General features: G+C 49.9%; 1 protein-coding gene across 2 annotated transcripts; it reads right to left on the bottom strand.

The window, feature by feature from the left end:
- Positions 1-4,149: 4,149 nt before the first annotated feature.
- On the bottom strand, positions 4,150-13,297 carry UPK1A (uroplakin 1A). Of its 2 annotated transcripts, NM_176611.2 has the most exon segments (8): positions 4,152-4,765; positions 4,844-4,927; positions 6,226-6,405; positions 7,557-7,664; positions 7,800-7,874; positions 10,471-10,671; positions 12,153-12,244; positions 12,645-12,654. In NM_176611.2, coding segments are annotated over 7 exon segments (777 nt in total). In that variant the 5' UTR covers positions 12,237-12,244; positions 12,645-12,654; the 3' UTR covers positions 4,152-4,720.
- Positions 13,298-13,581: the final 284 nt, after the last annotated feature.

Raw genomic sequence — 13,581 nt, 5'->3', positions numbered from 1 at the left:
TCCGGCTGAGCAGAAATGTGACCCGATGAAGCCAGAAAAAGGAGTGGCTGATGTGGGGCAGAGGTGGAGGTCCACCTACCCAGGGCCCAGAGGCCAGCTTGACTCCAAACCCCAGCGTCTGACAAAGCCTGACCTTGTCTTAACTGTTCAGATAAAGTTTGACAATGTTTAGCAAAATAATTCTTTTCGCAATACACATCTCATGTCCAACAGTGAAGTTTTTATTAATATTTCTATTTTCTTCTTTAAAAAAATCTATCAATCATTATCTATTCAGCCATCCAGCCGAATGATGAATGATGAATATCATTCATCTATTTTATTTATACAGGTTACTACCAGAAATGAGAGAAACGAGAACAGCTTGTTTGCAGTTGTCTGCAGTGGGGGTTAGGGGCGGGAAGGGGCTGGTGTCTGGTTTTCCCAGCTCTGGTCTTCCTGGGACTGCCTAGTGGTGAGCTTCCTTTAAGTTTCCTTTGCCAGTCACTTATTTGGATCTTACTGGAAACAGAAAGGCCTATAGAGGGACCCCCTCCCCCATTGCTTCTACTTCACCAATTGCCTATCAGAAATTGGTTCACATCACATTTAAGCAGGCAAATTTAAGTGCCACTGTTAAATTGCAATGGCCAATGTGAGACCGATGTCCAGCAGGAGTATTTGTCTTCTGGAAGCTGTGGTTGTGTGATTGGAGCTAGCACTGAGTAGGAGTGTTAAGAAAATTCAGCTGAATAAATCTGAAGATCTAACTGGCTTAATGCAACGGGTCATGATTTAGACAGCATCCCATCTAGCAAGTAGAAAGGAACTCTTTTAATAGTTATTTTTATGGAGGACAAAAGCAAGAGTTTTCATACGAATTTTTGGAAAATACCAAAATGCCCAAGAAATGAAACAAAGCCCCCCTTCAAGTGTCTCCTCTTCCTTGATAACCAAGGTTAAACTTTAGGATTTTACCAAGGTTTTTTTACAGTGTTTTACAGTTTTAAGGCAAACAACACACATATTTATATTTTTATCAGCCTTACCCAGCAGTTTATTTCTGTATTTGATTCTGATTATACAGGATTGAGAAAATTCCTGATCCATAATAAAGAGGTCTATGGATTCCTGAGCTCTTAGAATATAATGAACCCTATGCCATGAAGTAGGGGCTGCAGGAACCCCATTTTTCTTTGTACTTTTCTTTTTTTGGCCATACCCTGCCACATGCACTATCTTAGTTCCCCGACCAGGTGTCAAACCCACGCCCCCTAGTGGAAGTGTGGAGTCCCAACCACTGGACCACCAGGGAAGTTCCAAGAACCCAATTTTAGAGAGGTGGGTACATGGAGGCTCAGGGCTTCCCTGGTGGCTCGGTAGTAAAGGATCTGCCTTCAATGCAGGAGACCCAGGTTTGATCCCTGGATCAGGGCAGATCCCCTGGAGAAGGAAATGGCAACCCACTCCAGTATTTTTTGCCTGGGAAATCCCACAAAGGAGCCTGGTTGGCTCTAGTCCATGCGGTTGCAAAGAGTCGGACACGACTTAGCGACTAAATGGCAACAGGGAGGCTCAGAGTGTGGTGGTGGAGGGTGAGAACTCAGTACTGCCTCTTTTCCTTTCCCAGAGAATCTGAGTCACTGACTAGGTCACTGTGAACTTCCACCTGAGAATACATCTGATTTTAAAAGTAGATTGTGACAAATACCCTCTTTTCCTTGACATGTTTACAACGTGGTCAAATATGTGCTCAAGGATGGAGGAGAAGTTTCATTCCTGGGCCTGCAGAAAAGCCTGTTAAGCCAGTTAATCTGGAGGTATGCTTATGTGTTAAAATACGGTACATATAACATCTACATCTACCTGGTGTTTAAAAAAAATTCTGTCTCGAAAAGCAAAGTTGTACATTGCTGAGTATTTCAGAAATCCCTTTATTAGATTTTGTTTTTGGAAAGTAACACATTATCTTTACAAAGCATTTTTTCCCAAACATCATAAAGATATATATGGTATGGAAATTCCTCCTCCTCTTGGCCCTCCATCCCAACTGTTTTTCAAAAAAAACTTTATGAGAAATATGTATATATCATTTTTATAAAAAAGAAATCACTTATGTATGTGGTTCTGCTCCTTGCCTTGTTTACTTACAGCAGAGTATGATGATCTGTGACATATCTGTATTCTAGAAAACACAGTCACAGTTTCAAAAAAAGAAGTGAATTCACATAAGCTGACATGAAAAGATGACCAAAATATATACTTAAGTGAAGGAAACAAGTTGTAATACATATTTCGAGCATGTTTCTATTTTTTTATATTTACTTATTTATTCTTGGTGGCATCAGGTCTTACCTGCAGCATGTGGTATCTTTCATAGTGATGGGCAGGCTTCTCTCTAACTGTGGTATGGGCTTAGTTGCTCTGTGGCATGTGGGATCCTCATTCCCTGACCAGGGATTGAACCCACATCCCCTGCATTGGAAGGCAGATTCTTGACCACTGGACCATTAAGGAATCTAATCCAAAGCATGATTCTATCAAACATGTGTATATATGTGCTTATATAAGCATATATCAATACATTGATAAAAATGTTTGAAAAGCCAAAGAGGACATTGATCATGTATTAATAGCATTACCTACAGGGTTGGAGAAGATCTGGAGGGATGTTTACTGGGGAATGGAACATGGGACACTTCCCATTTGTAAATTTTTATAATTTTTTAAATGGAAGCATTATAAATTATTTTTGCTTTCTAAAAAGTATTTCCCATATTCCTTTAAACATTATTTTAAAACCTTGATCTCTTTCTTTAAAAAGAAAAGACCTACCCTGCATAGAGATCTACAGGAATAAAAACACTGTACGTGCTTTGCCAGTATTTCTACTTGCATTCCTTGGAGATTTTTTTCATGTTAAAACATTATTCTTTAGTATTGTTTGTGGTACTCTAGAGTACAGACATAACATAGCTAATTTAACCAGTCCACCACTGATGTTCATTTGTTACATAATGAACACCCTTATATATGCTTTCCAATTATTTATACCATTATGACATCTTTTTATATCAGCTCACATAGATTTACCTTCTTTATGACAGCCACGGAGAATCCCAGTCAAGGATATAACATGAGTTGTACAACCCACCCTCTGCTGATGGATGTTCTGTTGTTTCCAATTTTTCACTGTAATAGATTTGACCATTAAAGTATGTTTTCAAAAGCTGACATATGATTCCAGCATTTGCAGGCCATTTGCAGACCAGTGGAGGAAATGAGGACCCTGACAAACCTCACTTAATGGGTAAGGACGAGTTCTCCCCATACGGCCTAACCACTGTCAAGTGGCCAGAGCATGGGCCTGCTTCAGACAGAACAAAAGAACAATGATGAGATTCTTAAACTGTTTGCTCTCATGCACCCCTTAGAGAACTTACTGGAAGCTTTAGTCCCTAGTAGGAGGATGTCTGGGGCTTCCCAGGTGGCTCAGTGGTAAAGAATATTCCTGCCAATGCAGGAGACACAGGTTCAATCTCTGTATCAGGGAAGATCCCCTGGAGATGGAAATGGCAACCCACTCAAGTATTCTTGCCTGGGAAATTCCACGGACAGAGGAGCCTGCTGGGCTACAGTCCATGGGGTTGCAAAGAGTTGGACAGGACTTGGCGACCAGATAACGACAATAAAGGAGGATGTCTGTCACCTGTACTGGCCCAGCAGCCCTGCACTTTGATTTTCTTTTGATAACCAGTCCCCTTCCTAACACCACCCCCTGGATGCATCTTTAGCAGGAATGTTAATCCACATTGGTTTCCCTTCCCAGACTGAAGAGTGGGGCTAAAACCTAAGCCAAAACAGTGAGATTTAATTCCTGACCTTGGTGAAAGCTTTTGGGAAAGAGGCCTTTTCTCACTGCCGTGTTGCTTAGCTATAAGGATGCCAGTCTGGTGTTACCAGAGAAATCCTGCCAGAGAATGAAGCAGGTTTCCTGGAAACCTAGATTGAGCCCCTGGATCCAGACATGCCTGAAGCCAGCACTACCGACTTGGTTACATGAGCCTGTACATTCCATTTTATGTTTCAGTCAGTGCTGGTTGGGTTTCTGCTACTTCCTCTGGGATAGTTCTTATTCATTTACCTTGGCCTTAGAAGAAAACAAACGAACTCATTCAAGTAGTATTTATTGAATGTCCGTGCTCAGCCCCATGCCAGGTGATGCAGGGGATGTTAAAGTGACCATAACAGAACTTGTCCCTCTCCTCATGGCAATCCCAGTTCTACCAGAATTTAAACAGACAATCACAAACTATTCAGTGATGATGATGACATCCACCATGGAGGAGGAGCTCTGGGAACTATAAGAAAGGCATCTGTGAATGGGGTGGTGAGATCAGGAAAGGGCCCCCCCGAGGACAGGACTTGAAGTTGACCCTGAAAGATGGGCCAAGAATCAGTCTAGTGAAAGGAGGTTAAGGACTAACGGTCTGTACACACATGCTACACACCCCTTAGAGAATTTGCTGGAAGCTTAGTCCTTAGTAAGAGGATGTCCAGGGGTTTTAGGGCACCCCGACTCTCAGCAGGGCTCAGAAACCTGGTAAAACATCTTTGGAGTGGAGGGAGGACTGGGCCAGGGAGGTGGGACAGGGAGAGGCGAGTCGGCCATCTCAGCCAGAGGAAGCCAGAGCAGGAGGAGGAGGAAGCCAGGTGTGCACGTGGCCTTCACTTCTCGTTCTCACAACGTGGTGTAGAAATACATGGCTATCAGCATCACGGGGAGCTGAAGAGGAGGCGTCAGGTGAGGGACACTCCAGCCTCACACCCCCATCCCACCCAGCTCAAAGGCTCCGCCTCTCACCGTCCACATCAGGATGGCAAACCCAAACCACGAGATGCCCCACGTGTAGCTGTCGATGGCGTGGCCAATATGTTCAAAGCAGCCCTGGGCAAGTGGAAAGTGGGAGTGTGAGATAATGCCCAGGGAGGCTGGCTGCTGAAAGCAAGAGTCACTGGGCACCCTTGGGAGAGTCACTTCCTGCTTCCAGTCTTGCTTTTCTTTCCTGTGTGATCACCAAGGGTGGGGGTTTCTCACCCTGGGGATCACAGCAGTGTCTCCCTCCCAGGGTGATTTCGGGGAGTCAGGGCTGTGACGATAACCCAGACTGCACAGGCAGGTGCTGCCTCCGATGGTGCAGTCTGAGGGCGATTCTGCCTGGAGCCGGCTTTCCATGCTGCCCCCAAGTTCCAAAGGTTTGAAATTTAACTTTAGGATCAGACCAGTTCTAATAGCTTCTCGTTTAGAGGTGAGGCTGAGCAGGGCCAGAGCCCCACACCACTTGCCTTCATGTAGATCCCCTGCTCCATCTGCCTTAAAGGTTCAGGATGTGTGCCCTGGAGTCAGCAGGACAGAGCTGAGGGCCAGCTCTGTCCTTTGTTGGCTATGGGGCCTAGCTACGATTCTGACCCTCTGAGCCTCAGTTTTCCCATCAGGGAAATAGCAATATTGACAGCACTACCGTCCAAAAAGTAGCTGTGATGATTCTGTGAGATGAGGCGTGTAAGTGCTCCGCACAGAGCCAAGGCTCAAGGAACAGCTATCTGACTCTAGAGGGGTGATGGCTTGCATCAGGCTCCTCTCTCCATGATACTTGATCTAAGACATGGCGCTGAAGGGCGCCCCTAGCCCACTGGGACTGGTTCCCCTCCTCTGGCTTCTCTCTTTGCCTCTGAACTCCGCTTGCAGGAGTTAAAGCACCTGGTTGGGGCCTCACTGCCTGAAATCACATCCCAGCTCCATCCCTCACTAGCAAGATTCATCATCTGTAAAATGAAAACATTACAACCTTACCTCATTAGGCTGCCGTGAGAAGGAAATAAGTAAAAAAGGAAAATGTAAAGCACCTAGAAGGATGCCTGCTACAAAGTAAAGGCTCAAGAAATGTTAGTGGTTATTGGTGGTGTGCTGCCGGTATTGTTCTTGTTGCTCTGATCCCCAGACAACCTGAGAAAAGTTTCAGGTGTCACCAGGTCTGGATCAGACCAAACCTGCGGTATGCATCCCGCTGACCTGCACAGGGAGGTGGCGGGTCGGTGGGGGAGGTGGAGGGCGGACAGATGGAAGATTGGAAAAGTCAGATGGGGGTTGGGGAGGAGATGACAGACAGACAGTGGGAGGGAGAAAGAGACAGAAGAACCAGAGAGGGCCAGACAGACGGAAAGACACAGCAGGAGGAGACACACCTTGGTGAACAGGTAGTCCAGGTGGCCCAGGCGGCAGCCTTCTTCATTGACTGGGATGAAGTTGCCGGTCCGTCGACAGCATAGCGGGGGCCAGGGGAACACCACCTCTGGGGTGGTGGCCCGGAAGGCAGACGTGAAGTTCACCCAGTCCATGGGGCCTGACGTGCCACAGCACTCTTGCTGGAGGGAGAGGCTGGGGTCAGGCGGGCTCCAACTCAGACGCTCCCCTGCGTCTCACAGCGAGGAAGGCCGAGGTGGGCCTGCACTCCACTGTCTGTGTGTGAGCAAGGAGCAGGCAATACTTGTCCCAGCACCCTGAGGCTGATGGGGGATTTGGATCAAACCCACATTCATGGTTTATTTTTTAAATTTTTTGAAAAAAAAAATTCATTGGAAAAAAAAAATTTTTTTTTTAAATTACCCGTCAACACAAAGAGTTAAACGACACCAAAGGGCCGATTTCTGGCTTCTCCTGGCCCTTGTGGGTGTTTAATTTGTGGCTTCCAAATGATGAAAACATAGGCCCCTTCAAACGTGGGCTCCAGTCCTGGCTAGGTTAAAGCAAATGGGGACCTCGGTTTCTGAGGGGTCCTCAACATTCTCCCTTTGTGCTCCTATATCACACTGAGTTTAATTAACGTGTGTTTTTTAGAACCTGGCAGCCCGGGTTTGAGTCCGTCTGGTTCTGTGACCGACCAGCCATGTGACCTCCTGCCTCCCTTTCCTCATCGCTAAGAGCTGATCTCTGTTATGGGGTGGCTGTGAGGATTAAAGAAGCTTGAAAGTGCTTTTGAACAGTGCTAAACAAAAGATTCTCCAGGCAAGAACACTGGAGTGGGTTGCCATTTCCTTCTCCAATGCATGAAAGTGAAAAGTAAAAGTGAAGTTGCTCAGTCGTGTCTGACTCTTTGCGACCCCATGGACTGCAGCCTACCAGGCTCCTCCATCCATGGGATTTTCCAGGCAAGAGTACTGGAGTGGGGTGCCATTGCCTTCTCCAAAACAAAAGGTAGTGCTGGTTGATGTTTGCTGTTATTATTATGACTATTGTTATTATTAAGATGGTGCATGCGATGGTTCAGAGCAGTGGGTCTGGATCTAGGCTGCCAGGTTTGAGCCCCAACTCTGTCCCTTACCAAACATATGGGCAAGTGCTGTTCTCTCTTTTGAGGTTTTTCATCTGGAAAATGGCAACGACCAGAGTTCCTCCCTCCTAAGAACCACTTGAGTAAATATCATCCACCATTGGGCATCATGGGAGCCCTAACTACCTCTGTGGTCAGAGCCCAAGATCCGCCCCCAACCCCCCAACACTGCAGACCCTTGCCCACCTCAATCATGATGCGATCCCAGAGGCGGGTCAGTTCCCGGCCCTGGTTCGAGTCTGCACTATAGAAGGTCAGCATCTGCTTGGTGATCAGGGACGGGTTGGACACCATCTGCAGAGGGCCAGGAAGAACAGGGTCCAGCCAGGCTGGGTGGGGAGAGAGCTCGACCTCCACTTCTACCAGAGACCCTCACCGAACTCCCCCCACCAGAAGTCACGTCCCTCCCCTGGCCTTCGTCGGACTCACATAGTCTCGGTGGGTGTAGGACGTGATGCAGGAGGCGCACTCAAAGATGTAGATGATGAGCATGAGTATCAGGTACTGCGGAGAGACGGAGGGAGGGATGGAGGGCCAGTGCCATCAGGGCAAAGCCTGTGAGGTCACACGCCTCACGGGATGGGTCCATGGATAGAAATGCAATGTTTTGTTTTTTTTGGCTGAGCCCTGCAGCTTGCAGGATGTTAGTTCCCTGACCAGGGATCGAACCAGGGGCCAGCAGTGAGGGCACCACGTCCTAACCACTGGACTGCCAGGGAATTCTCAGAAATGCAATTGTTTACAAAAGTATAAGACAACGTGAATGGAGGTCTTCCCTGGTGGCTCAGACGGTAAAGAAAATGCCTGTGATGGGGGAGACCTGGGTTCGATCCCTGGGCTGGGAAGATCCCCTGGAGAAGGGCATGGTAACCCGCTTCAGTATTCTCGCCTGGAGAATCCCCATGGACAGAGGAGCCTGGGGGGGCTACAGTCCATGGGGGCCCAGAGTTTGACATGACTGAGTGACTAAGCATGCACAATATGAATGGAAACATCTACATGGTGGATACATAGGTACTGTCTGTGCAAATCTTTCACCCTTTCTGTATGTTTGAAAATTTGTTATAATAAAATGTTAGGAGGAAATGAAATTTAAAAATTTGTAAGGTATTCCCTGAAGTTAACTATTAGCTTGGATGCAGTCAAATGAATGTCTACTATAGAAAAGAAAAATATAAAGACATTCCTGAGATAACCAGGGACATCTGAACACAGACTAGGTATTGGAAGATAGATAGGAAGGGAGTGGGGTAAATTTACAGGGTGTGCCCACGGTATAGTGGTTGTGCCAAAAAAAACTCCCCCCCCCCAAAAAAAAAACCCCTTTGGTGTTTAATGAAAATTATTTCTCTGACCCTCAGCTGTCCCCTCCCCTTACCCTTAAAGTAACAGAGGGTGGGGTGTGGACCTGCCAACCTCACTGCCCAGACGAGATGCTGTGGCCCAGCACACCTGGCTGCTTTAAAACCGTGTCCTTATCGCTCAGAGAAATGTGCACTCAAGTATTTACAGGGAAGTGACTTGGTGTCTGGAATGCACTTCAAAATACCCCAGGAAAGAAAAATGTGGGCAGGCAGAGGGTGGGGTAGGGGGCATGACGTGTGGGTGATATTGTTGAAACCAGGTGATAGGTCACAAGGTTCATAGTGCCATTCACTCTAGTCTGTTTGAAATTTCTCATAATAATTAAAGAAAAATTCTGTGTCTCAATTAATGACAAACTCACAGGGGAGACAGACACAGACTTTTTTTCTTTTACTAGTTGGGTGGACTTTTAGGACTGGAAAATTGTTGTGCCAGAGACCTAAATGCAGGAAAGAAAAGAATAAAAGGAAAGGCCCGGAAAAGAGTGTTTTCCATGGCTCCATCTTACACATAGTGAAGCCAAAGTCCTGACCAGGCCCACCTCCCCTCTCTCCCCTCATCGCCATGCCCATCCCCCAGTGTTCTCCTCTCCTGTCCGCCCTCAGTTCCTCTCACTACCTCCCCACAACTGGCTCCAGCCCCCACACACGTGGTTCACAGCCCCCTTCACTGCACACCCCCCACCAACCTCGCCTCTGCTTCACTTTACCTGCAAGTTCTCCACTCTCCCTTCCGCAGCTCCAGCTCCTCCTTCCCTGGTCACTGCCTCCCCATTACAGTATCCGGCCCCATAGCCAGGGCTTTTGTGGTTTGCTCACTAAATCACCCAGGGCCTAGCACAGGGCTTGGCACATGGTTCTTGCTCAGTACACACTTGTGGATTAGGTAAGTAGCTGCTCCTGGGAGTCCAAGAAGCCCTCAGATGGGGAGGAAGCTCCATGTTGGCTCTGGGTCAGTAGGGCCAAGATTGGAAGTCCTGCTTTCCCTATCATCTGGTCTGTGGGCCTCTTTGAACCTCAGTTTCTTCATCTGGTAAATGGGCAGAGAAGCACTCACTTCTCGGCCGCTGGTTGGCTTGAAGGCGTTCACTTTCTAAACTGCTTAGCCTCATGGCAGGTATGTGGGAGGTACTTCGGGGAATGTGGGTTATCGCTGTGGGCGGAGACTAAGAGCCTAGGCTCAAGCACTGACAGACTCAGGTTTAAATCCTGGCTCCGCCACTCACTTGCCGTGCCGCCCCAGAGAAGTGGATTCACTTCTCTGAGCCTCAGTAGCAGCTCTGTCGAATGGGCTCATGAGGATGAAGATGGAGATGATTATGGTACCTCATGACGGCCGGTGAAGCGCAAATGAACTCATCGGTGTAGAACACGGAGCACTCTTGAAATGGTAGCTGTGCTATTCTTATTGTCATTGCTATCAACAGAGCTCACAGGTGCAGACCCTGGAGACCAACTTGCTGAGGTTCCAGTCCCAGTCCTGCTGCTCAAGAGCCATCTTCCTGTGCAGCGCCTTTTTCCTTGCCTCCCGTGGGCCCTAGTTTTCCCAGTAAGACGAGAGTCACAGCTGAGCCTAGGTTATCCGCTTATGGACAGAGGAGATGACGTGATTGCCAGGAGGCCCCAGTGCCATGCCACGGGGAGGGCACACTAGGGGCTTCTGTGCAGTTGGTATTATGACTGTGAGGATGACCTCTATGGCCAGCCATGCCCATCCCTTCCTCCCGGGGCCTCACCGTGAGGATCATGGAGCGGCGGCGGCAGAGTGCTGCGCCCACACCAAAGCTGGCCACCACGAAGAAGGAGAAGCCGCAGAAGATGGCGATCCAGGCGCCGGCGAAGACGTCATCCTTGCCCGAGACGCCCATCAGCGGGTACATGCGGTACTGGTCAGCGGTCACCCATACCGTTTCAGCAAACAGGGCCAGGCCTGACAGCTGGACAGAACGGCCGGTCAGCAGGGGCTGGGCAGGCGCAGTTGGCTCACCCGCGTGAGTCTCTGTGAGCAAGCGCCTTCCCCACTCTGAGCCTCTGCTGCCCTCTTGGAAAGTAGTAAGAGTGACAAAGAAGTCCCCTCCCACGAGCAGGGATGAAGCTGGGCAGGGGACCGAGAAGGGAGGGAGGGCCCAGCCAGGCCCCTGAACCCCACCTTCACCCCAGCTGCTGAAGACTTCAAGGATACGAGGAGACACTACGAGCTAAGCCTGGAGCTCATGACTGGCCTCAAGGAGATGCTGGGTCTCCTGGAGAGAGTTGCTAGTCCCTGAGGAGAGGGGCCTGGCTGTGGCCAGAACAAATGACAAAGGCATCTTCCCTTCGGTCCAGCCGTTCTACTCACAGGAATTGATCCTCCGGATATACCTGCCCATGCAGGAAAATCACACACCCACCAGGTTATTCCCTGCTGCACTGTAGGGAATAAAGGAGCCAGGGTGCCACACAATGGAGGGCTCTGCAGTTGTGGGAAGGGGTGGGGAGGCTGGAGGAGGCCTGGTGTGGAGGGGCCTACACACAATGGGAGCAGGAGGATGGGGGAGGCACAGGCCAGGATGCGGAATGAGCAAGAAAAGGGAGAAAACAGGTACTAGTTCCTATCTGCTTGTATCTGCTTCAAGAAATATTGGAGAAAATAAAAATCTGGTTACCTCTTGGGATGGGGAATCAGGCAAGAGGAAGACTGCCCGGTGGTACCTTTGCCAACAATCAGACCAAGGTTCAGAGTATTTACTGTGTGCACTGGTCCCCAAAACTGCTTCCCATGTGATAATCATCATCGTCACCAGCTGTCCTGTACTATCGTTGTGATGGCCCGTACTGATAGCAACATGTGTGCCAGGCTCTGGCCTAAGCACAGGTCCAGTAACTCACTTGATCCTCTCAGCATTCCTATTTTATCTCCATCTTACAGATGAGAACACTGAGGCCTGGAGAGATTATATCACTGGCCCCAGGTCCCAGAGTAGAAGGTGATAAAGCTGAGGTTTGAACCCAGGCTGTCCGGCTCCACGTGCAGGTATTAGATAACTTAAAGACATTGCCATTACTCATTGCTATGGGCCTCCTGTGCACCCAGCAGGCGCTTTATGTCCATAATCATGTTAATGATGACAGCTGGCACTTGTCAAGCACTTTTTCTGATCTGAGGACCATTAATCTGAGGATTAATCCACTCGACAGTGCCCACAGTGAAGACATAATCTATAGATAGGGAAGTAGGCACAGAGAAGTCAAGTTGTTTGCTCAAGTTCACACAGCTGGGGAGAGGCAGAGCTGGGATCCAAATTAGGACCGTTCAGACTTGAGAAGCCAGGCGACGCGGGCCATTAAGTGGGTCCTGGGCTCTCAGCCGCCCCACGCCCAGGCTCAGGACGATTCCCTCCTCCTCACCTGCCCCCTGGGCTCCCAGTGAATGTCTCACCAGAATAATGATGTTGCCCACGACCAGCAGACCCACCACAACTGGAGACCCCTTCTCTGTCGTTGCTGCTGCTGCAGAAGCCATAGTCCTGCCTGGGACACATGAGACTGGGTAGAGGCTGGGAGAGGAGGGTGGGCCTTGCTGGACAAGACCCACTGCCCCCATTCCACACCCCAGCTGCCAGGTTCTGCTCCCACCTCGCTGCTGGGCCCAGGCTGGTCTCCAGTGTGCCCACAACCCTGGCAGTGGGCCATTTTACAGAAGAGGAGGGACTTCCTTGGCAACCCAGTGGTTAGGATTCTGTGCCCCCACTACAGCGGATGTGGGTTCAATCCCTGGTTGGGGATCTAAGATTCTGCAAGCCATGGAGCGTGCCCCACCCTCCCCCCCCAAAAGAAACCAAGGCTGGGATGGGGCAGTCACTGATCAGAGCTCAGGGCTGGCCTCCGCAGCTCCCCCTACGCATCCAGACCCCCAGGGCCCCCTCCTCACCTTCTCTGCCTGTAGCCTCTCTGGCCAGCCCCTCCCACAGTGGCTCCCTATATACGCCCAGGCCCCTCCTTAGGCCAGTTTCCTGGAGGGGGGAGGGTGTCTGGAGGAGGGGACAAGAGGTCAAGCGAGCAGACCAGTATGGGAGAACAGCTTTATGACCCCCCTCCCCCACCCCACCCCCTGCCAGTGATTTATAGACCTGAAATTCCAGATTATGCTGGCCACATGGGCAGGGTGACATGCGGTGGCCTCTGGTTCTCAGTCCCTTGTGGGGGTGGGGATGGGGACAGGGTAGGGAGGGCGAGTATACCACCCGACTTCTCTCAGCAGGACTAGAGCCTCCCTGGGAGGGGGAGAGATTCAAATGAAATCCACACGCGAGTCCGGAATCCCAGAACTGCCTCCGCGGCTGGTTGGCTCCACCTCTCCAGGGCAGTGACCCCGGCCTGCCAGGGCCGCTGGACGAGGCCGGGAGGAGGGAGGAGACGAGGCAAGTGGAAGGGATGCTCCCCTCTGGGACCGAGGGAGAGTTTGGAAGATGTGTGTGTGTGACGAGATTTTGAGACGAGTGTTCAACGAGCAGGCGGGGAGAGGAGTGTGCAAGAAAAAGGGAAGGCATACTGAATGGACTTCGTCGGAGCACCCCCCACCCCCCGCCCCCGCGCCCCATCACCACACACTCGCGCTGACAAAGCAAGGTCACAGCGAGGAAGAGCCATGGTTGGAAATGTCTTCAGTCTGCGGAATCAAAGACCTAGGTTCTGAACCCAGTTTCGCCTACTCCGTGCCGCGCGACCTGGCGTGTGCATTTGCCCATCTGCAAAATGGGTATCACCATATCGCTTTCCTGGGCGGCGGTGGGAACTGAGGGCTGGGATGTCTGCAAAGGAAGTCTTCCCGCCAGGTGTGCAGCGGTCGAAGGCGCCTCACCAGCTGC

This window comes from Bos taurus, chromosome 18 (genome assembly GCF_002263795.3).
Source record: "Bos taurus isolate L1 Dominette 01449 registration number 42190680 breed Hereford chromosome 18, ARS-UCD2.0, whole genome shotgun sequence".
Taxonomy (NCBI): Eukaryota; Metazoa; Chordata; class Mammalia; order Artiodactyla; family Bovidae; genus Bos; species Bos taurus.
The sequence above is the reverse complement of the archived record's forward strand: the minus strand, read 5'-3'. Positions and strand labels throughout refer to the sequence as shown.

Excerpts from the sequence above, each read along its gene's own strand:
- UPK1A (XM_005218903.5), bottom strand. The coding sequence starts at position 12,317 with ATGGGGGCAGTGGGTCTTGTCCAGCAAGGCCCACCCTCCTCTCCCAGC. Across the intron at positions 7,665-7,799 it reads CCTACACCCACCGAGACTAT|ATGGTGTCCAACCCGTCCCT; the intron begins GTGAGTCCGACG and ends GGCCCTCTGCAG. Across the intron at positions 4,766-4,843 it reads TTGCCATCCTGATGTGGACG|CTCCCCGTGATGCTGATAGC; the intron begins GTGAGAGGCGGA and ends CCTCCTCTTCAG.